This window comes from Natrix helvetica (genome assembly GCF_964273705.1).
Source record: "Natrix helvetica genome assembly, chromosome: 5".
Classification (NCBI taxonomy): Eukaryota; Metazoa; Chordata; class Lepidosauria; order Squamata; family Natricidae; genus Natrix; species Natrix helvetica.
In genome coordinates, this window is record NC_138551.1 from 17932205 (window position 1) to 17957575 (window position 25371).

At 41.5% G+C, this 25371-nt stretch overlaps 2 protein-coding genes across 2 annotated transcripts in view; both read left to right on the forward strand.

The window, feature by feature from the left end:
* The window catches only part of TNFSF10 (TNF superfamily member 10), a 28821-nt gene extending 22449 nt beyond the window's left edge, over window positions 1-6372 (forward strand). Inside the window, exon 5 of the mRNA XM_081953465.1 lies at window positions 2869-6372. Within this exon, the coding sequence (XP_081809591.1) occupies window positions 2869-3323 (455 nt within the window). The 3' untranslated portion in view covers window positions 3324-6372. The remainder of the gene's footprint in view (window positions 1-2868) is intronic.
* Window positions 6373-14770: 8398 nt separating this feature from the next.
* On the forward strand, window positions 14771-24789 carry GHSR (growth hormone secretagogue receptor; the record flags this gene model as incomplete). The annotated part of the gene is made up of 2 exons (XM_081956306.1): window positions 14771-15527; window positions 24452-24789. 2 exons carry the CDS (start codon window positions 14771-14773, stop codon window positions 24757-24759), a joined length of 1065 nt encoding a protein of 354 aa, XP_081812432.1. The 3' UTR covers window positions 24760-24789.
* Window positions 24790-25371: the final 582 nt, after the last annotated feature.

The window sequence follows — 25371 nt, forward strand, 5'->3', positions numbered from 1 at the left end:
CTTCACACTCCTGAAACGAATCTAATGACTGACTGAACGAATTGTTTCAACTCCCCTTTCACTCCTCTTTTATTTCCTATGGGAGGGGCCAATTACCTTCCACCTGTGACCTTACTACCAAGTCTACCTTGATTTCTGAGTTGTTCTTTTCTTCTGGCAGCTCTGCGCATGCGCACACTGGGAACAGGCTCCAGCTGTTCCTCTGCCTCACTGCTCTCTAGCTCCGTAGGCACCTGATCACTGCCAGACAGCCTCGGCCCCGTCTCTGCCTCTGATGCAGAACCCTTGTCCGAACCTTCCTCAGCCTCCAGGACTGGCCCATGTTCCTCTACAACCTCCCCAGTTCTGTTGCCAGCTCCACGGGTGGGCCACAACACTTTTATTTCTAAAAAGTAACTGGACTTTCTTAGTCCCTGTCCCTCACCTTGAAACACATTTTACTTCTCATCCAAGAAGCTTCTTCAGTTCTAACAGAGCTGCGGGGAATGGAAAGTTTATATTCTTTGAAGAACTCTGGTCATTAGCATTCTGAGAAGGTCCTTGAGGCTATTTGGGGGTTTATTTGTATCCTGAGACACACCAGAATCAGATTGTAAACAAGTATGGAAACTTCTTGGGACTGCTAGCCTCAACAACTCTCAGAGAGTGAGCTAATGACCAGATAATCACCAGAAAACTGCAAAGAATATAAATCCTTCCGGTTCCCCCACCAGTCAGTTAGAAGTGATGAAGCTTCTTGGATGAGAAGCCAAATGTTTTCAGGGAGGGGTGGGGGCGACAAGAAAATCCAGTTACTTTTTGAAAATAAAAGTACCTTTGGGATGTTGGAAGAAATATCCATCTGCGTTCAGTTCCAAGTGGGGAAAAAGACACTGGATTCATGAGAGCTGAAGGTAATTATTTCAGTTAAATCAATTTGCATTAAAATCAGTGGAGTGGAAGTTAATTATCCCTGCTTTAAGTTGTAATGATTTCACTTGATCAAGTGGTAAATACGAAAGTTTAGGTCTTAGCCCATCATAATCTTTTGCTGGATACTGTTAATTATTTAATATTCCTTCCCCAAATACATGTGTAGACATTATTATACATGTTCTTGATGTATAATCAAGAGGCTACTTGCATTGCATTTTTAAGTAAAGCCAAATCTTCTACGTGGCCTATAGATACACTATTTTTCAAAAAGCACTTGTGTTCTCTGCATGTAACCTAACCCAAATTACCGTATTTTTCAGAGTATAAGACACACCTTTTTCTCTCAAAAAAGAGGGTGAAAATCGGTGCATCTTATACAATGAATACAGCATTTTTGGACTCCCAAAACCCTACCCCCTTTGCAAAAATGGCCATGCATAGCCTTTAGGAGACTTCTAGAGTGCTCCTGGGGGGGCTGGGGAGGGCAAAAATAAGCAAAAAATGGACTGTTTGTTGCCTTTTCCCCCTCTGATGGCTTGCGTTGTGACCGATGGCCATGGGGGCAGGGAATTCTGGGAGTTGAAGTTCCAACGCATCTTCAGAACACCACATTGGGAAAGTCTGCAAATACAAGTAGCCCTCACCTTAATGACCACAACTGAGTCCCAAATTGACGTTTATTGAGTTTTGCCCCATTTTGCGAGCTTTCTTGCCACAGTTAAGTGAATTATTGCAGTTGTTAAATTAGTAACTGAGGTTGTGAAGTGAATTTGGCTTCCCTATTGACTTTGCTTGTCAGAAGGTCACAAAAGGAGATCATATGACCCCAGGACACTGCAACCGTCATAAATATGAACTGGTTGCCAAGAGTCTGGATTTTGATCAGGTGAGCAAACGGATGCTGTAACAATTCTAAGCGCGAAAAATTGTCATAAGTCCCTTTTCTCAATGCCGTTGTAACTTTGAATGATCACTTGAGTGAGCTGTTACAAGCTGAGGACTTCTTGTAGAGTCTTGGAAGAGAACTGGTCCAAAGCCTTGATAAAACTTTCCATTTTGCAACCTGTATGACAACAGTAACATGGGTCACTTTCCTTAATTCATATGAATGGTGATCATACATATACCATATTTTTCGGAGTATAGGACGCACTTTTTTCCCTCAAAAAAGAGGCTGAAAATCTGGGTGTGTCTTATACATGAATATAGCATTTTTTTGCCTCCCGAAACTCCGCCCCCTTCACCAAAATGGCCATGCAGAGCCTGTATGAGGCTTTCAGAGAGCTCCTAGGGGTTGGGGAGGGCAGAAATGAACGAAAAATGAGCCGTTTTTTGCCCCTGCAGCCCCCAGCGGCACTCTATAAGCTTCCTAAAGGCTATTCATACCCTTTTTTTAAATTTAAAAAAAAAACAGGCCCATTTTCACAAAAAACGGACCATTTTTGGGAGGTTTTCAGAGTAGAAAAACTTTTTTAAAAAATAATTTTCCTCTTCAAAACCTTGCTGCGTCATATACTCTGAAAAATACGGTATGGGCATTGGGATTTAGGACGTATATATTGAAATAAAAGCTGAGTGGTGTGGTGTCCTAGAGGTGGAGCTCTTGCCTCACAATCAGGAAGATGTGAGTTCAATCCTAGGTAACGGAAGATATTTCTCTCTCTGGGCATAATGAGAATATATCTGCTGAACAAAACTCCGCATTGGTGACAGGTAGGGCATCCGGCCAGTACACACTCAGCTCCATTCAGTTGCCCAGACTCCACCCCACAAAGGATTATGGGGTCATCGAGATGATGATGATGATGATGATGATGATGATGATGATATTGGAATAAAATCTGCTAAGAAAATGCAAAATTTGCATCATTTACCTTTTTAAAAAAGAAGTGGGATTCATTTAGTGTTTTACACGCCTAAACTATTTTCTGCCTTTTTTTCAATCTATCACAGGTACCCCTATCAGAAACAATTTGGGATTTAAAATAATCTCTTGGCAATCTTCGATGTACCCTTCCTTTCTTCACAACATATTGCTGAAAAATGGAGAACTTATCATACAGCAACCTGGATTTTATTACATTTACGCACAGACTTATTTTCGCTTCCGGGAATCGGAAGGCGTTGAACCCAATGCAGATCCTTCCTCGGAGAACGTTAGGAATCCAAAGCAGATGGTTCAGTACATTTCCAAATTTACAGATTATTACCCAGAAGCCATTCTGCTAATGAAAAGTGCAAGAACCAGTTGTTGGTCTAAACAAGCAGAATATGGACTGTATTCCATATACCAGGGGGGAGTGTTTCAGTTAAGGAGGAATGATAGGATTTTTGTCTCCATCAGCTATGAGGAATTGGTGGACATGGATAAAGAAGCCAGTTTCTTTGGAGCCTTTCTGGTCTCTTAAACAAAAGAAGAGGATGGGAGAATCATTATGGACATCCATAAAAAGAAGTTGTGGAAGACCTGGGAAATTCTGCTTTTGAAGTACAGTAAGAAGTAGTTGCACTATCCACAGAATTGGATGAAGTATTTAGTTTCTCTGTTAACCACCACTGAGACCAGTTCAAGGTCCCATTATCCAAATCCCACAATGGCGCGTGCTACAGATAACAGGAAAGCTAAGAAGCTGTTGTGGGTCCGTGAACAATCTTCCAGGGATTTTTGGTTTGGGTTTGGAAATGGGAGAGTTGCATTTCATTTGTTTCGGCAAATTTCTGTTGGTCATATATGCATGGAATCCATGCACCTAAGAAGACATGTAACAAGTGATTCAACCTGTGCTGTCCTGTGGGTGTTGTCACTCTGGTGTGGGTTGCATTTGCTGAACCGACTCTGACAACAAGAGTGTAAAGGAGAAAGCAAAATAGATTCCCTAAGTTAAGACTGTTTCCTTTTTTTCACATCAGGATGGTGACAGCTGAGTTGTACACTTAGCATAGCACCTGGAAGATCCATCCAAAAAAGTGCCATCTCTGATTGCAGGCGAAGAAAAATCCCCTATTGGAAAGCTGCACCCTAAACCCGCTTCCATCGAGGGGAGCATTCGTATACCTGCACCCCTTCACGCAGCTTGAAATGGTACAGTCCTGAGTAGGCTGTACCACGCAGTAACTCCAAACAAGCTGTTCCTTTTGTGAGAATGAAAAAAAAGTGAATCCCATTTGGGAAAAACAGGATTTGTTTCATGTTCTAATTGGGCCAAACGGATAAAAGTCTGATTACTCTGAGGCCGGAAACAGGCTTCAGATTAGTTGAGTCCCTCCTTTTAATGCAGGAACAGTTTTTGTACGCAAAGATTTATTTTTAGGGTTTGAGCTTTTTTAAAACAAAAAACAAAAAAAATAGCACGCTAACAAAAATCAGGACAATCAAAGCATTTTCTTTTTTTTTGGCAAAGGTCCGGATGCAATAAGATACAAACTGAAGCGATGGATGTAATTTAGAGGAGCTTGAGCAAATCAATAAACAGTGCCTTTTGTTCTTGTGAGAATTAATATTATCACCTGTAGACTACTGCTGAAGACACTTTTTAAAAAAAAAAAAAGTAAGTAACTTTTAACCGCAGTTTCTGTGAAAGCAGTTAAATGTTTCTGAGAATGTAGTGTTTTATTCCAGAAAGGTAAGTGATGGTCAAAGAAGCTCACACTTCATTTAGAATTGGAATCGCATAACTCTTTAATACTGGGTAAAAACCCATTTATTTCTGTAATGCCAAATTGGTATTTAGTAGCATTCGCCCCGTGGCAATATTGTTATTGAAATGCTATGAAAATCTTCACCTGCAGCATGGTTTTTGCATTGTGATTGACAAAAGAGTTGCCAGTTGTTTCTCCGGCTTCTACAGTACACCCCCTTGATGTACGCATCTTAGCAAATACCATTTTCCATTGCTCTGTTGTGAACCCCTGAAAATTTCTTTGCAGTTATTGGTGTAGTTTTGCATGTGATCCATTAGCACAAATCCTCTAAGGACTTCCTGTCTCTTTCTAGTGTAGACTAAGAGGAAAATCCCTCCATAACTACAATTTTGCACAATGGGATCGTTGTACTCTGTCGTCCACACACACTATATTGTCAAAAGTATTCGCTCACCCTTCCACATAATCAGACTCAGTTGTGTGAGAGAATACTTTTGGCAATATAGCGTATGTTTAAAAGAGAGAGAAATGTAGACCAACTGCTACTGTAGAAGAAAAATCCCACCATAACTACAATTTTGGACAATGGGATTATTCTACCCTAATATTCTTGGCAGCATATGTTTAACAGAGATAGATAGAAACATAGAGCAACTGCATCTTCAGAAGAGAGATAATGAAGTTACATACTGTGTCAAATGTTGAGGTGTAAATATGTAGCATTGACATTAATGTCATCCCATTTTAGGATCATCACCCTTTGTTCACACCACTGTAAAGCATACAGTCCTTAATTCTGAGCCGAGTCAATCCAGTTTGATGGTCTCCAATTTGGGAGAATAAGCCCAAGGAGTTGTGTTGAAATAATATTGGGAGATTTTGCCTGGTTACTAGCAAATATGTAAAAACATGGCCGCCCTCATACCTCAACTGTCACACTCATGGTGATATTCCAGAAGAAAGAATTGGAAAGGCCATGGAGATAAAGCCTCCGCGGCCTATTCCTGTGAACTAAGCAAATCTGAGGGACAGAAATCCGAATGACCATTAATGGGTAGCGAAACTCTGTTGGGATAGTTGACATTTGGCAGCCCAAGTATGGTTGGTTATACTGTGAAGTAAAGCACCAAGTAGCTAGATAGTTTTATCTTTATTAAAGTTGGTTTATAAAATGGATGCAGAGAATGTGATGGCAAGCTCTTTACTATCCTTTGGGTTTTTTTAAGCAGTAGTATGGATATCAAAAATACTGTCACATGTGGTATATTGTGTTTTTTTGGTTGTTGTTGTTAAAAAAATGGGCTTATTCTGACTGCCTCAAACAATCAGAAGAAACAGGTAATACTTGAACAGGGAAAAAGGAGAAGATTGCCAAACTTTTTGACTAGTCATTTTTAGGTTGAACTGTAAGCAAGGCAATTTGTTTACAGGCAGGCAAATCTAGACCACCAGTAGATGGCGACAAAACCTGCCACATTATTGTGTCTCCTTGCTGCCATCTTGTGGTTCTTTTAGTTTTTGCAGCTGATCATATGTAATGGTGATTTATTAGAGGTAAATCACATCCACACACACACTTCGCAAATGAAAGACAATTTAAAAAGCTAAGAATCTTAAAAACAAGCAATGAACCCTTTTTGCACATGATACAAAATGCTTATATAAAGTTTCTCTCTTCAGCAGGCTTGAAAATCCAACCAATGACAAAGTGATGCAATTTCTGTACTATATTTTCATTTTTAAGTGTACAATTTTCTTATTGAATGATTCCTGATTTTTTTATACTTTCATTTTTAATAAAAAGTTCAGAATTAATTATGGGCTCATTTTTTCTTGTCACACCTCCTTTCATCTGAACAAAAACCTTGGCAAGCTGTTTAGTAGCCTCCGGATGGGAATTCTTGGGAATTTTGCCAACAAGGCAGAACCACAGTCTCCAGAAAGAGAAGGAAGCCATAGCATGGCAAAAAAACAGGAAGAATAACAGCAATAGATCAAGTTACTGGTTTTGTGTTGGGCAAACAGGCTCAAACTGCAGCAAGGCATAGCTGCAAAAAGTTTTTTTTTTAAATGCATAGGACTAAAATACCGGCCGGCTGTTTTGAAGGGCACTCATTTTTTCCCCTGTGTGTTGTTTTCCTGCCATATTTCTATTGCAAGCATTAAAGGAAATGCACAAAAATCATTCAAAAGAAAAAGATGGAAAACAGGAATGACCAACATAATAAAATTATTTGTTATATTAATGGAACGAATAGGAGGAGGAAAACCACAAAAGAAAATAAGCGTATCATTCTTAAAGCTAAAACTTAATATAAACCTTTAAACCTACATATTTAAAATATGAAATTACAGATAATATTCCATTTACAATAGTTTGCTTGGTGACCCAAGTTAAAACAGCACTGGAAAAAGTGACCTCATGGCCATTTTTCACATTTATGACTTGCAGCATCCCCATCGTCACGCGATTTACATTTGGATGCTTTACAACTGACTCACATTTATGACGGTTGCAGTGTCCCAGGGTTATCTTTTGCCACATTCTGGCAAGCAAATTCAATAAGACCTGATTTCACTTAATGACAATGTTATTAATTTAATAGCTGCAGTGATTCACTTCAAAGTGGTAAGAAAAGTTGTAAAATGAGGCAAAGCTCACTTAAAGTTCTCCCTTAGCAACATAAATTTTGGGCTCAATTGCGGTCGTAGGTTGAGGACTTAATCTTTACCTCAAAATTGCCTGTTTCTGGAGAAATAGGAAATCTATGCCTTAGGAAAACAATGTGCCTTGGGATTGGGTGTGTGTGTGTGTATTAATAGGAAACATGGCCTTTTGAAATGGATAAATAGTACTTAAATCCAGTCCTTCATAAGACATCAAGTAATAATCTTTTTTCTAGTATAGTTCTCTTAGCTATTTCCCTAAGCCTCTTCATATTAGAGTGTGTAACAGAAGGTCGGCCATTTTGCCTCCATCTTTAGTTGGTCGTCGTAGCGTGTCTTCCATCTGCAGCCAGTGTTTTTGAAGTGCCATCATGTTAGACAGGATGTCTTCCCAGCACAGACCAGCTGTTGAGAAATGCCTCAGGAATTAACAGAAAGCAATTTCAAGAGCTGTCAACTGTTTATCTTGCTCTGCTAAGACGTTTGCAGTAAAATGAGGTCTTCCTTCGATTTGCATTCTTTTTGCAGACTCACAGTTTTGTTTTCATCACTCCCATGCTGTGCAATACGTTAAAAAGGGTTGCGGTAAAGTGCAGGGGGTGAGCAAACTGCGGCTCTGGAGCCACATGTGGCTCTTTCATCCCTCTGCTGCGGCTCCCTGTCATTCAAAATATGTGGCACAACTGTCAATGTGCGACACCCGCCAGAACGTGATTTATTGAGCTCTTTGACCCCAGAAGGCCAACCATGAATAAATCCAAGAAAAGAAAAGTTTCAGAAGTAAACAGAACGTTTAATTCAACTACATATGCTAGTTTTGTGGCTGCTCCGGAAATAGTCAGGTATGGGAAGGATTTTGTAGCTCCCTGAGGTTTCTTTTCTGTGAGAAACGGGTCCAAATGGCTCTTTGAATGTTTAAGATTGCCGACCCCTGGTATAGTGGAAGAGAGGGGAAAATCTTGAAGGGTTTTTTTCAGGGTGCATTGAGAGAATTACATTCTCTACATACTCTATATGCAATATATAGAATAACAGAGGTGGAAAGGACCTTGGAGGTCCTCTAGTCCAACTCCATATTCAAGCAGGAAACCCTATACCATTTCAGACAAATAGTTGTCCAATCTCTTAAAAATTTCCAGTGTTGGAGCATCCCCAATTTCTGAAGGAAAACCATTCCACTGATTCATTGTTCTAAGTGTCAGGAAATTTCTCCTTAGTTCTAGGCTGGTTTTCTCCTTGATTAGTTTCCAACCATTGATTCTTTCCCTGCCTTCGGGTGTTTTGGAGAGTAGGTTGACTCCCTCTTCTTTCTAGCAGCCCTTCAAATATTAGAACAATGCTATCGTGTCACTCCATAATTCTTTTCATTGAATTAGATTCCTGCAACCTTTCTCCATATGTTTCAAGCTCTAGTCCCCTAATCATCTTCGTTGCTCTCTGCACTCTTTCTAGAGTCTCAACATCTTTAGATCACGGCAAGCAAAACTGGATGCAAATTTAATTTTTTTTTTAAAAAAAAAAATCTCACCAGTTTGGTAATTTATTCCATTTCCCATTGTATAGTTCAGAACTTTTTTTTTTTTTTTAGGAAGTGATGTTAATATTACACGACCATTAGAAAGGAACTAGTATTCATATCATTTTGCTTCAGCCTCTTAGAATCATCACAGGTCTGAGATGGAGTGGAACATCGGCGAATGCTCTTAACAGTGGATTAATAACAGCTGTGATGTAGGTATTCTGTATGAACATTACATCAATGAATAGGATCCAGTCAGAAAGTAAGAACTAAGCAACACATTTCTTCCCTTAGCCAGCTGATGTGCTTCTGTTTGGTTGAGTGCAAGCTTGGTTGCCCCTTGGCCATTTTCTAGATTTTAGCCAACCCAAAAGAAGCTGGGAGGAGCCTTTCCAACTTCCATCTTTTAATGTTTCCCCCCTCTAGTGGATTAAAAAAAAGTTAGTGATGTGATTAACATTGGTGCCACCATACACAGGAAGTCTTATCGTGCTCTTCCACTTGTTTCTTTTTCATTATCTCCTGTACGGTAAAGACCAAAACAGCTGTATGGAGCTTCTTATTTTTTTGCGGAACCTCAACCTTGTCACAAAAGTCACAGGAACCTTTCAGACTACACATAATAGGGATTAGTTTAGTCCTAAATAAATGTGACACTGTTAGGGACTAAAACCAACCTCTTGAGAGCTAAGCAGTTGGGGTGATTGATCCATTTTTCTTCTTTCAATTACATGCTTTCCTTTTACATGTGAGCTTGTCAAAAATTGTTTATAGTTTATATATAATATTCATACAATCTCTCTGTCTCAAGTAACTAGTAGACCTAAATATGCTGAAATGAGGAGTTGGTTCAATCAACTTGCTAGGTGGAAACAACCAACCAAGTAATACAAGGATGTGTCTTAAATTCTTATACTTCTGACAGGGTAATAGAAGGGGATAATAAAACTTTTCCCTATCGTGGCGCCCTGTAGATATATTGAACAAATTTCAAATGTCCTAGTCAAATTGATAGACTTTTGAAAGAAAGACAATTTAATCCACATTCACAATCTGCTGTCTCAATGCCAGTATTTCACCAGCACCTTCTCCATCTCTGTAGCCTTACAGAAATTTGGGAATGCAAAATTCCAAATCCTTCCTCCACAGAGAATGCGTAGATTACAGAACACTACATTTAAGGGCTGCTAAAAAAAAATCAGTTGGGTACTCAATCAATTTCCTTCCATTGTCCTAATAATGGGAGAGAAGGGGACCAACGAGGCTCACTTGGAGCTGTCCATGGTCCTGCTGTCTCTTTTTCATGAACTAGATTTGATTTTTCTTATAGTGCAGTACAGTGTCTTAATTTGACACTATTAACTTCTGCACATTTCAAATCACTATTGAATGGACGCCTGCCAGCGGTTAAAATCTGCTGCTGATGACAGACTTTGATGTAGGTATTATCCCAGCAAGTAAGAGGTATGTAGTGAAATTGTAATGGTGAGTGGGTAAAAAAGCAAGCTATTATTTGTAAGTCTTGGAGTATAATTCTAACTTTGAGAGATCTTGGCTGCAATTACAACACCATTCCATCCAATTGGAAGATGAGCCATGGTGGCACAGTGGTTAGAGTGCAGTACTGCAGGCTACTTCTGCTGACTACTGGATGCCTGCAATTTGGCAGTTCAAATCTCACCAGGCTCAAGGTTGACTCAGCCTTCCATCCTTCTGAGGTGGGTAAAATGAGGACCCAGATTGTTGGGGGCAATATGCTGACTCTGTAAACTGCTTAGAGAGGCCTGTAAAGCACTGTAAAGCAGTATCTAAGTCTAAATGCTATTGCTACCAAAGCTTTAAACACAGAGGGTGTGACTCAGTCCTAGCACATTTCCTTCCCCCAAGGAGAAATTAGGTGAACTGAAACCAGGGTGCTGATTGGAAGCTCTAATAATGATGGCAAAGCTCAGATAATTGGACACATGTGGCAAAAAAGTCATTGGAAAGATTCTAAATTTTGGGGAAATGTAAGGCAATTGAAGAGGAGAACAAGAGAAGACAAAATGTTGGCAATGGCAGAAATACAAGGCTATAATAGCAGTTTCTCACAATTAATTCTGGTGGAATTGTGGCCCACTGACAAAGACTGAATCATTGAACAACCAAACTCACACACTTAGTGTGCTGAAAATTCTAATTTCTCCTGTTTATAAAGAATATTGGTAGCAGAGAAAGCTCTCTACCTGAAATGGTGCCATTATTTATGAAGCAGAGGAATGGTCATAGGCTAGACCAGGGGTCAGCAACCTGCGGCTCTGGAGCCACATGTGGCTCTTTCATCCCTCTGCTGCGGCTCCCTGTCACTGGTCGGCTCCACAATTGATAGGGCTTTTGGTTAGGACAGGTAGAGGAAAAAGGACACCACGCTAGGAGGAGACTCTATGGTGGGGGAACCGGGCTTCCTGTCAGCTCCAGAATTGAAGGGAGTGGGGCTTCCAGTTAGGACCTTTGTGGCCCTTTGAATGTTTATACAATACAATAGCAGAGTTGGAAGGGACCTTGGAGGTCTTCTAGTCCAACCCCCTGCTTGATTCTATCCCTCTGTTTATGTAGCCTAGAACTGTGTTGGCTTTTTTGGCAGCTGCTGCACACTGCGGGCTCATATTTAAATGGTTGACCACTAGGATTCCAAGATCCCTCTCACATTACTTCTATCGAGCAAGGTACCACATATACTGTACCTGTGCATTTCGTTTTTATTGCCTAAATGTAGAACCTTACTCTTTTCACCATTGAATTTCATTTTATTAGATAGCGCCCAATATTCAAGTTTGTCAAGATCCTTCTGTATCTTAAGCCTATCTTCTAGAGTGTTGGCTATTCCTGCCAGCTTGGTGTCATCTGCAAATTTGATGAGTTCCCCATTTATTCCCTCATCCAAATCATTGATGAAGATGTTGAAGAGTACTGGGCCCAAAACAGAGCCTTGGGGTACTCCACTGCATACCTCCCTCCATGTAGATGCAGTTCCATTGAGGACTACACGTTGAGTGCAGTGGACAGCCAGTTACGAATCCCTCTGGTGGTGATGCTGTCTAACCCACATTTTTCTACTTTATCTAGTTTAAGGATGCCAACCCCTGGGTTAGACAGACCCATTGCTTGGTACAAAAAGCAACTTTAATAAAGCATGGTTTGCAATTGAAAACTTCCAGGTCCACCGACTCCACTGAAACCAACCCAAGCGAGACAGATCAGGACTTAATGACGATGGAACTCAGCTAGGGGCAGAGCTCACCTAATGCACTTAACCAAGTGGCGAAGTCTTTGCAGCTGCGTTCTGACTTAAACTTGGTTTGGTTTAACGATGCTTTGTGGTTTAAGCTTTTTCTTCGAACCTGACCAGCTCAGTTAATTCATGTCTCGGTAGATTACGGAGTAATGCGTCGATGGGGGTCGATCCGGCCGCTGAGAGCGGAACCATGTCCGCGGGGATGCGTCCGCTCGAGCCCGCCCGCACCCTCTTCTTCCCAATCACGCTTCCATTTATTTATCTCTCGCCGTCCTCTCGCCTCCCGATCCAGCCCTTGGGATCCGTCCTTTTTGCTCGACAGGAGCAAAGGACACGGGGGACCTTTGGATGTGCGCGTTGGCCAGACTCACCTTCACCCCCCTAGGGGGGCACTCCCCGCCGGATCGGGCTCTTTGCTGGGGACTGCTGTGTCCGTCGGGGAGGAAGGGCGGGGGGAGGCGGAGAGCGGAGCCGAGGCGCTGATGCAGACGCTCCCGAAGGTCGATCTTTCCTGGGGACGGTCGATTCCACGCTCGGATGGGATACGGTGCAACAATCGTCCCGAATAACAATACTAATTTCCCTGCGCTCTGCCCTGCTCAGAGCCCCTCGCCGGCGCGCTCTCTGCAGCCGGGGAGCAGAGGGGCGTCTTCGGCTTCCTCTCCGGGGGGCCGCGTAGCCGGCTGGGCGTGCCGACCCTGCCTCTCCGCCTCGCCCGTCCCTGCTGTTCCTGCTCGCCCCGCGCGAGCAGAAGGAGAAAAGTTGGCCGTGGAAGCGGGCCAGGTAAGCCGGCGGCGGGTGGGTCGTGGTGGTGGGGCTGTTCCAGGAAAGGGGGTCTTTTTTTCTTCAGGGGACTCTCACCTCTCATAACGGACCCCTTTGAAGCGCAGGAGGTGCCCTCTTGATCTTTTAGGTGCCTCCTGCAGACCACCTACCTGAAATTCAGGGGGAAGGGGGGTTTCTTGCCCAATAACAATATAGGAATACTATTAATAGTATTGTTAAGAATGCTGCCTAAAAATAGTAATAGATGACAGGTTGGCACGTTCCCCCTGGAATTCTATAGCCATTGGAAGAGTTCTCCTACCTTAAGTCTACTTTGACTCTGTTCGGCTCTCCTGAACGGTGCGCAATTTTTGTAAAAAGAGAGAGAGAGAGGAAGAGGAAGAGAGAGAGAGAGAGAGAGAGAGAGAGAGAGAGAGAGAGAGAGAGAGAGAGAGAGAGAGAGAGAGAGAGAGAGAGAGAGAGAGAGAGAGAGAATGAGAATAATTCATCAAATGGGATTGAATCCAAATGCTCCGCAATAAAAAGGAAATAAAACAACGAGGTTGAGACACATACAAGCAGAATCCAGTGGAATATGTCAGGATCTTGTCATTGCTCCAGATTGAGAGTGATTGGTGATTTGCATCTGACTAAGGTAGCACCATGGATGGATGGATGGATGGATGGATGGATGGATGGATAGAAGGACAGACAAACTGTAAGATATCCCCCTCTCCTTTCAGCACTTTTGAAAAGTGCAAGCTTCACAGTGAGTTTATAGTTTGTTATATTTCATCAGTTGTATTCATTTATTCAGTTTCGTTGTATTTATTTGGTACAATGACAATAAAGACTATACTATTACGTTATATTTTATTAATTTTCATCAGTTATTTGAAAAAGATACCATTTATGTGGACTGAAAGCACGATAAACTAAATATCTAGGTATTTACTCTTGCTGAACAACAAACCATTTTTTTTCACAGAGCTTCATTTGCCTTAGATAAAATTTATTCCTGTAAAAATGCTGCAGGTTAGGCTAGGATAAGAGAATAAAGCTGAATTCACACAACTAAGTCAATGAAAGATTTAGAAATTGGTCTTGTTAAATTTGTCCATTGTTATTCTTGGATTATTTTATCGTGGACTTGTTTAGGAGTTTAATGCTTAACGTAATAGATTAGAAAATGGGTTTCTTGTTTGAATGCAGCTTAGAAGTCCTGAAATATACCAATTGAGTTTGATAGGTCAACTAGTTCTTGAATGCTGATTTCACTGCATAATAATTGATCCTTCCCTGAACTGATGCCCTCCAGATGTCTTGGTACTATCAAATTCACAGGTTGAGCTTCTCATTATACCACAGTGACCTTTGATAATCCAGGTAAATAATGCAAAAGAATGCCTGTTGGTGGAAAAGGTTTCACAAACACTTTGGTGTCAGAAGTGGAAGTGATATTGACACAAAGGGTCATAATTGGTTAAAAGGGATGGAAGCAGCAGCTCAGCTTGGTTTCTTTCAGAGTGTTGCTTCTATATTCTGGTTCCTCCAGGCATGCTTTTTAGTCAGTGACTGCAGCTTCCATCCAAAAATGGATATGAGTAGGTCCCTCTGGAGAAAAGAACCACATATTTTCAAGGTAGACACTCCCATTTTCAGCAGCCTTCCTTCTACCGAGAGAACTCCAATGACGAGATAGACACGTGAATCAGCTCATGATTAATGCTGAAGCAAAACAACAAATATGGTAGATGAGTTACTTTGTTAGAGGGAGCTGAATCTCATGAAGAGACTGGACAGTTTTCAAATTAGATTGAATTTCCTCCTTCTCCTCCCCTTCCAATCCATGTCCTGCTTTCCTGGCTTGTTTGCTTTCATTTAGCTTCTCTCAACAATTTTTTTTTTTGCCATCATCAGAGCCTCGTTCTTCTCAGATATGAGGAAGCAGCTGAGATAGTCCCTTCAGCTCAACAAACACTGACTGAATGGATAACAAGCGCAACTTGCTGCTCATCATGGATTATGACAACAACACCCAGACTGAAGATTCCTACCTGTTCCCTGTACCTCTCCTCACAGGTGTCACTGTCATTTGTTTGCTGTTCTTCACGACTGGGATTCTTGGAAACATGATGACAATGCTGGTGGTCTTTAAGTTCCAGGATATGAGGACAACCACCAACTTGTACCTCTCCAGCATGGCTTTCTCAGATCTCTTGATCTTCCTTTGCATGCCCCTAGACCTCTTCCGCCTCTGGCAGTATCGGCCCTGGAATTTTGGGGATCTTCTCTGCAAGCTCTTCCAATTTGTCAGTGAGTGTTGCACATACTCAACCATACTCAACATCACAGCCTTGAGCGCCGAGAGATACTTTGCAGTCTGCTTTCCACTCAAGGCGAAGGCGATGATCACCAAGACCAAAGTCAAACTCCTTATTCTCGTGCTCTGGGTAATATCTTTCGTCAGTGCTGGGCCTATCTTTGTTCTGGTTGGAGTTGCGCATGAGAATGGGACAAATCCCTTGGATACCAATGAATGTCGAATCACAGAGTATGCCATTCATTCAGGTTTGCTGAACATTATGGTGTGGACCTCAAGTGTCTTCTTTTTTCTGCCCGTTTTTTGCTTGACCGTTCTCTACAGCCTCATTGTGAGAAAGCTTTGGAAGCGAAAGAAGAAAAATATTGGGCCAAAGACCTCCATCAGGGACAAGTACAACAGACAGACAATAAAAATGCTAGGTAAGGTACCTGATCTATTTTTTTCACAAGACAAGCCTGCTTATGCTGTAAATCCAAGATGTGAGATCCATAATATTGCCTATTGAATCAATTAAAAGTCATGTTGGAACATGCAACATTTTAAGTAACATGGAACATGTCCTTCAGATTAGATTTAAGAAGAGATTGGATAACCATTTAGAATAGAATAACAGAGTTAGAAGCGACCTTGGAGGTCTTCTAGTCCAAACCCCTGCTCAGGCAGGAAACCCTATATCAGAGATGTCCAAACTTGGGAACTTTAAGACTTGTGGACTTCAACTCCCAGAATTCTTAAAGTTCCCAAGTTTGGACACCCCTGCCCTATACCATTTCAGACAAATGGTTGTCCAATCTCTTCTTAAATACTTCCAATGTTGGAAAATTCACAGTTTCTGGAGGCAAGTTGTTCCATTGGTTAATTATTCTGTCAGAAAATTTCTTCTTAGTTGTAGGTTGCTTCTCTGCTTGATTAGTTTCCATCCATTGCTTCTTGTCCTGCTTTCAGGTGCTTTGGAGAATAGTTTGACTCCCTCTTCTTTGTGGCAACCCCTGAGATATTGGAACACTGCTATCATGTCACCCCTAGGCCTTATTTTCATCAGACTAGATATACCCAATTCCAGCAACCATTTGTCTTAAATGGTATAGGTTCTCCTGCTTGAGCAGGGGGTTGCACTAGAAGACCTCCAAGGTTCCTTCCAGCTCTATTCTGATTGATTGATTGATGGATTGATTGATTAGGAATGCTATGTAACTTAAAATATCTTGCGTAGTCTTACATTTTTTAGCAGGTTGCGTTATATTCTAGTTGCACTGGCTATGCATGTTTCATTGGTATATAATGAAAAGTTTGATTCTTCTTCACTGATTCTCCAGATTGTCATTTGACCAAGAGGCCCTGATCTAGAACATATCCATCTGGATATGTAGATAGGAGGACTGATCAGAAAGTTCCACTCAACTTTAGCTTCCATTCCTCCAAGTGTAGTAGAGTTGTCAAGTGTAGTTAGATTTGAAGTGAGGACACCCAGCTTCAACTCCATCCTCAGCCATGGAAGTTGACTAGATGACTGCAAGCCAGCTATTTACTCTCTGCCCAGCCTAACTCATAAGCTTGTTGCTGTGGTTGACGCAAAAAAATGTGGTGGAGATATGCTATTTTGAGCTACCAGAAGACAAGCATGATATTCATTTAACAAATAAATGACTTTAAAAAGTGTACCATTTTGAACTGAACTGGCATGTTCATAAAACGTAAAAAAGAACCTGAGGACATGATCTGAAGACCTAGAAAAATGAAATAATGATTGCCTCTGGGCTCCTGCAGGGTGTACTTTTTCACTACCCTCAGTCAACAGGTCAGGTCAGGTCAAATATCTGTTTGGTTCCTCATACAGATAGTGAGATGCTTAAGGCTCTGATGATCACATCGCTTCCTGCTATGACTTTCCAACATCTTTGAAATAACTAGGAAAGGCTTCCAGATTTGGAAAAGTCATAAAACACCGTCATATTATTTAAAGGTTCAGTTTGCAGAACACTTACCATATTTTTGGGAGTATAAGACACACCTTCCCGCCCCCAAAAGAGGGTGAAAATCTGGGTGGGTCTTATACACTGAATACAGCATTTTTGGCCCCCCAAAACCCTGCCCCTGCACTCCGTTTTTTGCAAAAATAGATGTGCAGAGGGTTTGGGAGGCCTACAAAGTGCTCCTGGGGGCTGGGGAGGGCAAAAATGAGCAAATAAATTGGCTGTTTGTTGCTCGTTTTTGCCCCCTCCCAGCCCCCAGGAGCACTCTACAAGCCTCCCAAAGCCTATGCATGTCCTGTTTTTTTGCAAAAAATGGGGCATGCAGAGGGTTTGGGAGGCCTGCAGAGTGGAAAAACTTTTTAAAAAAACATTACCTCTTCAAAATCCTGGCGCATCTTGCACTCTGGTGCATCTTATAGTCCGAAAAATACGGTAACTTGGTTAACCGACTTTCTAGCATTCTGCAATATATGGAGTCATAACTTTACCAAATTGTGACTGAGCCATAGCTAACTCAGGTTAAAGCTATCAAGTTTAACATCTCTGGTAAGAATATCCACTGGATCCTTAATGATCAGATTGAATATTTTGTTGGATAGATTTTTAAGACAATCATGTATATAGCATTGCTGATCAGACATGATGGTCAGAATCTACAGATTTATTTTCCCTTAGAGAAACTGATAAAAGATAGTTTGATAGACCTGATTGGGTCACAATCCTGCACTTTGAAGCCTGAGCGAGGAAATCAATCAAGTCTGAAGGGTACAGTTTTTTGTGACAAAGAGTAATTGTTATAACTTGCTTCCAGATACACCCTGGACTGGATTGCATGGAATTGGTGATTCATATTTAACAAACATTACAAAGAGTTAAACATATAACACTGCTAGAAATAACAGTGATCACTCTTCATGTATTTAATAGCTTTTTCCTTCAGTCACATTAAAAATATTTATGTTTTAGTAGCATCTTTTGCAAAGGCTTGTGGAGTGCAAGTTTTGCACTTCTGCTTCTTACTATTGGAGGAAAATGAACGCATCATAGCCAGAAAGTTAACACTGTTGTCATAATCCTGTACACTAAATAAGCTTTATAGAATGCAGGGAGACTTACTTGCGTAGTTGCAACTATGAACACACTCATTCAGGGATGAACTCAATTGGAGCATCTGCATAGTCATATCCAAAGGTCAATCCATGATTGCATGGTCAAAACCTCACCCCTTTTCATGTTCAACCCATGTAAAAGGGTGGCAGTGCTTTGATTAAATGACCATCACATAGACTTCTTGGGCCTCCTTCCCCAACAGATGTCCTGTGAATTGGGAAGGCTCAGTAGGTAGGATTTGATGATTATTGAGAAGTGTTTTTGTTGGGAAGACCAAAAGAGAAGTTGACCAAGCACCAGTAAGACTCTTTATTAGGACTTACCTTGTGATAAGGGTGGTGATGCATACTTTGCCTCCATTGTGTTTGCTGATAGCAACCCAGAGACCCAGTTTCAGAACTGGGGGAGCTTGGAAGCAGCCCCTGCCCTATAGACTACTGAAGATCTGACAGTCAGCATCATTTTAATTTTCTACATTCAGGCCATAGCCCTGCCGCAACATACTGGAGTAGAGTGAGGTCAAAGATATACGTAAATGAAATAGGTTGCATCAGTGTAATATGGTGGCAGCACCAGATTTTAGTTTGTATTGGCTTTTTGTTTTGTTTTTATAGTTATATGTATATTGTTATTGCTAAGTAACAATATACATATAACTATATGTTATAAATATTGTTATTGCTAAGTTGTGGGACGCGATGGCTCAGTGGCTAAGACGCTGAACTTGTCGATCAGAAAGGTCAGCAGTTCGGCGGTTCAAATCCCCAGCGCAGGGTAACGGAGTGAGCTCCCATTACTTGTCCCAGCTTCTGCCCACCTAGCAGTTCGAAAGCATGTAAAAATTTAAGTAGAAAAAATAGGAACCACCTTTGGTGGGAAGGTAACAGCGTTCTGTGCGCCTTCAGCATTTAATCATGCCAGCCACATGACCACAGAGACGTCTTCGGACAGCGCTGGCTCTTCGGCTTTGAAACGGAGATGAGCACTGCCCCCTAGAGTCAGGAATGACTAACACATATGTGCAAGGGGAACTTTTACCTTATATATTGTTATTGCTAGGTTGTCATCTAAGTAAATAAATGTTTAACAAATTATGCAAGGACATTACTTGACCTGGTCAAACACATTGTGTGAAACAACCATTTTATTAGATTAAGAAAGGAAAAAAAATGTTTGGCAAAATAGTTGGGGAAAAGAAAAAGGAATGGTCCTTCTGTATTGCTATAAAAAGTCATTGGTTTTGCAAACCACAGTAAAAGAGTTTTGACTTTTTCACCTTACTATTTAAAAAATATAAAGCCAGTTAACTCCAGAGATAGTTATCGACTCCGTATTCTCCCAGACTCTTTCAATGTGATCCAAAGAGGAAGGTAATAGCTACAAAAAGTGTCAATTTGAAATAATGTAGGCTTTTAGTCATTCTTGTTTCTTTTGGTGGACTTACTGTAGAATTTTATTTCTTAGTTAAGTGGAAAAGAATCCCTAGAGTACTTTGTGGTTATAGTCCTGATTGCAGGTGGATCTGTTGCCTTTCAATTGACATCGTTTGCCCTCAGTTGCCATCTACCCCCCACCCAGCTCTCCCAGTTCTGATTTCTTTTCTGAAGAACATTCAAGATAGACATGGCAATTTGGTTTTTTTCCCAATAAATCACATTGAGAGTTACAATAAATTCTCTCTGTGGCATTTTATTGGAAGGTCATTATTTTAAGATGTTACAAGATTCTCACCTGTAAAAATGGAGAATAGGTCCACACCTCTTTTGTAGAACAGCTCTTCGGATTTTCAAGACCGACATCATGTTTCCCTTCAATAATCTCTTAGTAGGCTAAACGTAACCCAACTTTTAGCCATCTCTCATCAGGCTCATTTTGCAGATATTTCACTGCTTGAGATCTTAACAGATTAACAGAATGGAAGGGACCTAGTCCATCTCCGTTTCCCACTCCAAACATTTTGGGCCAACAAGCAAATGATGTTTCCTCTGTTAGTAGCCTTAGGAACTCTAAAGTGGCCCAATTATTTTGACATTCCGGCAGAAAATCTCAGGACATCTTCATTGTTGCAAGTGAAACTGTAGTAATAAATTAAGGAACTCAAATTTTGTTGCTCTTCCTCAAAACTCCAAATCTGAAACACGAGAGCCCAATCAATTAGACCACCAATAGTATTTTTTCCTTTCCATAGCAGATGAAGACTTGTTTATCCTCCCAAACATTCATTGAGGGATGAACATTTGCTGCTTTTCTGTAAAAAGGTTCCCTTAGGTAGAGATATCCAAGTTGGGTAAGAGATATTACAGTGAAGAAAATGGCAGGTTTATTTGTTGATTGTTTATTCCCATTATCACTAGGACAGGTAAAGTTTTGAGACCACTGATATGCCCTCCAAAGTTAAATCAGTGGAAGAACTGTATGGCTATATCCAGAAAGTCACCAGGAACCGGGCTTAATTTGAAGGTGACTTTAATGTACTTTATATGGATTCAGGGAACAAAAGGGTCGAGGATATATCATATGTATTTACCAGATTTACTTTTCTTTCAATGGCTCATGGCAGCTAAAATCAGGATATCATTCCTATGGGTAGCGTGGGCAGAGATAAAGAGTGATTGGTTCAATCATTCAATGAAATGTCTACCTAGAGCACTGATGGTGAATCTTTTTGGCAGCGGGTGTCCAAACTGGAATGCGCCGCAGCCCCAGAAACTTGAAGACCAGCTGGCAGGTGCACATGTGCATGCTGACCACCTAGTCTTCTGGTTTCTAACATGCGCATGTGCATGTGCACCAGCCAGCTGGTCTTTGCATGCGCCCAAGCCCCAGAAACCCAAAGACCAGCTGACTGGTGTGCATGCATGTGCTGGCCAGCTGATCTTCAGGTTTCCAGTGTGCGCATGCATGCCAGCCAACTAGTCTTTGCGTGTGTCAGAGCGTTGGAAATCTAAATGCCAGGTGTCCAGTGCGCGCATGCGCAGCGTCCAGCTGGTCTTTGGGTTTCCAGGGCTCAGGCACACGCGAAGATCAGCTGGCCGGCATGCATGCACACACCAAAACCTGAAGAGCAGCTGGCAATGTTGTTCGTGCCCACAGAGAGCGCTGTGCATACTCACAGAGAGGGTTCGCCATCACAGATCTAGAGGATGGGTTTAAATCTGGGTCTACCTAATGGAACCACTAACATTACATTTATTCCTGTAACCAATGAATCCTATGGGTCCATGGCAACTCTTAACAGGTTGATCATCACCTTATTCTTTGCCCTGATTTACAACCCACCCTTTTCATTTTCAACAACTGAAAACACAGTTGTACCCCAAATGAGAAAATCTCCTTTTCTCAGTTGGAATTGTTATGAGATCATCGATCTATAAAGCCCATTAGCACTGACAAAGAAACCGCAGACAACATACTCATTTGAAAACTTCCATGGTCTCCCTAAGAAATAATTTCATCTGTGTTTACCTATATTCTGTGGCAGGATCCAAGGGGAAGTTCTTTTCTTAGAAGAATATAGGATCAACTTTCTAGCTCAGGCCCAAGTATGTATCCTACTTTCCACAGGAACTAGACTTCTGCAAGAAGCCTATGTAATAAGAGACGTGTCAGGGTTCCAAGTAACACCCCCAACGAAAGAAGACTCTGAGGCTTGCAGTTCCCCAAAGTTCCGTTTTATTAGAGATGTCATATTGGCACATCTGGGAAAACCCGAATCTGAAAGTTTTCCCCACCCAAATGGAAGCCCAAGTCTCTGCCCAGCACCCACATGTTCATCACATAGTCCAATCAGGCACCGCCCCAACTGGAGATGCCTCCCAGTCACCCCACTCAAGGTGCAGAGCAAGATGTCCCTTGACTCTCTGAGAAAGGAAAGTTATTTTGACTATATATCTTCCATACTCCATATAATCCCCCCCTCCCAGTTTCCCACAGCATTAAATGTGGCAGGCCAGAAGGCCCAATGCAAAAGATGGCTTCCAGGCCTGAACAAGCTGGTGTTGAACAATATCTTACCTGTGACTCTTGAAATAATATATTGGTGCTTTAGCTTGTATCTATCTTTCACCTTATTTTCCACCTGTAAGTGGCAACCACCTGCGATCTCACTTATGATGAATTACAAAAGTGACTTGGTGGATAATAATAATTTTTGCTTGTCAAGATCCTTGACTTCCAGCATTGTGTGTCTCAGTTCTTGAAGATAACTTAAGTTCCCCTTCCTCATTTTATCTGTTCTGTGCATAATTTTATGCACTTCCACATTATTTTTCTTTACTAAATCTCCTTTCTAAATCTGATTCTAAATAATCCCAAATCCAGCTGAAACCAACGAAGTAAGTTAGCGTGTGTCAGTTAATAAACACGACTTAGTTGTAACTGGTTTTTTTTTTAAAAAAAATAAGGTTGAATACAATACAATACAATACAATACAATACAATACAATACAATACAATAGTAGAGTTGGAAGGGACCTTGGAGGTCTTCTAGTCCAACCCCCTGGAAACCCTATACCGTTTCAGACAAATAGCTATCCAACATCTTCTTAAAGACTCCCAGTGCTGGGGCATTCACAACTTCTGGTGGTAAGCTGTTCCACTGATTAATTGTTCTAACTGTCAGGAAATTTCTCCTCAGTTCTAAGTTGCTTCTGTCCTTGATTAGTTTCCACCCATTGCTTCTTGTTCTACCCTCAGGTGCCTTGGAGAATAGTTTGACTCCCTCTTATTGGACCATAGAAGTTTGCATGTTACCTGGTTTATACCTTGGACCATAGAAGTTTGCATGTTACCTGGTTTATGTGGCATGGTGGCGCAGTGGTTAGAGTGCAGTACTACAGGCTGCTTCCACTGATCACCGGCTGCCAGCAGTTTGGCAGTTCGAATCTCACCAGGCTCAAGGTTGACTCAGCCTTCCAGCCTTCCGAGGTGGGTAAAATGAGAACTCAGATTGTTGGGGGCAATAGGCTGACTCTGTAAACCGCTTAGACAGGGCTGTAAAGCACTGTAAAGCGGTATATAAGAATAGGTGCTATTGCTACTTGCAGCCGGGCATGGAATTCCCTACCTGTTTTGAATGTAGAGAGGTTTTTTGAGAGGACAAATTCTGTGAAAGTGCCTGGAGAGACCAACCAGATAAGTTATAGAACCAACTTTGATATCAGGGTGTGTCCTACATAGCACTTTGGACATCCAACTCCTATATAAGTCTAAGTACTATTGCTATTATGTACCAGGACTATTTGAACTTCTCCTTTCTATTGTAGCTCTTTGGATACCCGGGGAAGTTGTTGTAAAGAATGAGGGGGAATTGCTTGGTACATGAGATGATGGTAGGGGAAAGAAGAGATCATAGGGCTTTGTCCTGCAAATGAGCCACCAACGTGATCGCTGATCTTTTGGAGCCTTGAGTAGAAATATTGTTGGGGAATGACATGAAAAATGGATTTTGATAATACATCAGCAACAAGAGCCAGGGTTGCAAATTGGTGAACCTGCAAAGCACACCATGCTTCTTTTGTGCCCTTTTGTCTCATCTGTTCAAAGAGGTTTTGTGTATTTTGTGTAACATTTTGGAGAAACGATGTAAGTAAAAACGATACCACCATCTTTTGTAATAAGGCTGATAACAAGTTGACCGATTATCAGCTGCCCAAGGGCAGAAACCTTTCCATAAAACCAAATAAATAGTAAGTTCTGTACAAGGCTTATGGATGAGAGATGAAGAAAGGGAGTGGCCAACATTGGTTTCTCTTTGCATCTTTCTCCAATGGCCTCTTGTTCTGACTGTTGCAGTCACTGTTCTCTAGAGGTGTTGTTTGATGAACAACAAGGAACAGCTGGAGGAGAGATGCAACCTAGAACTAAGGAGAAATTTCCTGACAGCTAGAACAATTAATCGGTGGAACAATTTGCCTCCAGAAGTTGTAAGTGCTCCAATACGTGAAGTTTTTTGTCTGAAGCGGTGTAGGGTTTCTTGCCTATGCAGGGGGTTGAACTAGAAGACCTCCAAGGTACCTTCCAACTCTGTTATTATTCTAAGACGTTTGTTACAGGAAGAATAGTTGAAGCATTCCTTTTCTCCTGCTTCTTCTTCCAAAATGGGTAAGTCCAGATTCCCCTCTCAAAATCCAATTTAGTTTTTCTTTCTTCTGTGCCTTGAAACTTGAATTTAATAGAGAAACCTTAGCAAATGTTTTAATTCACCTTCATATGCACTTGCCCTTTCTCTCTCTCTTTCTCTCTTTCTCTCTTTTAACTAGTGGTGGTGGTCTTGGCTTTTGTCCTCTGCTGGCTGCCCTTCTATCTAGGACGTTATCTTTTTTCCAAATCCTTCGAGGGGGAATCCCTGGATATCGTCGTTATCAGCCAGTACTGCAACGTGGTCTCCTTCGTTCTCTTCTACCTAAGTGCTGCCATCAACCCAATCCTGTACAACATCATGTCAAAGAAATACCGAGAAGCCGTTTACAGGCTCTTTGGAAAGAAGCCGCCGAGGAAGAAAAAGCTGTTGACGAAGACGGAGAGAAGATGCCACACTTGGACAGAATCCAGTACCACAGCGACGTGACAGCAGAGGTTGGACCGAGGTGTCACTAAAAGCCACTAGAGAAGGGGGGAAAGATATTCAGGCTGGCTAAAAGATGGCACGTTTCTTTCTTTCCATGATTGGGAGGGCTTGCAATTTGAAAACTCAGGTACGGAAACGAAAAGGGGGTTAAAAAAAAACCCCATGCAGAGCTGCGAGGAATATTACGACAGGTGTTCTGTGTAAATATATTCATCAGCAGTGGGTGAAACAGCTCTCCTTTTGAATCATTTCCAGTGCCTATGATTCTATGCATAAAGATGGGAACTGAGGTGTCTTATGTTTATAAAGCATAAACGTGGAACTGAGAGAACCTGCCTTTCTGCTGTGCAGCCCCGCACAAAGGGGAGGAACTAGCTGTGATGCAGAAGCTCATTGAAAAGGTTTCCCCATTAGGTGGGATCTGTATGGATTTTGGCTAAAGGAAGGAATGTCATCAAAAGGAAGGAGACTTCCCTCTCCTATGTAGGCAGGAAGACCTTAGTTAGAGGTCAGAAAGGATGGTTTCCTTCGTCCCTGGGGAACAGTATGCACCAGCCTGCTATGGGTTGATTGCCACCTCATCAGTGTGATGAGTCAAGCTGCAGTGGATCA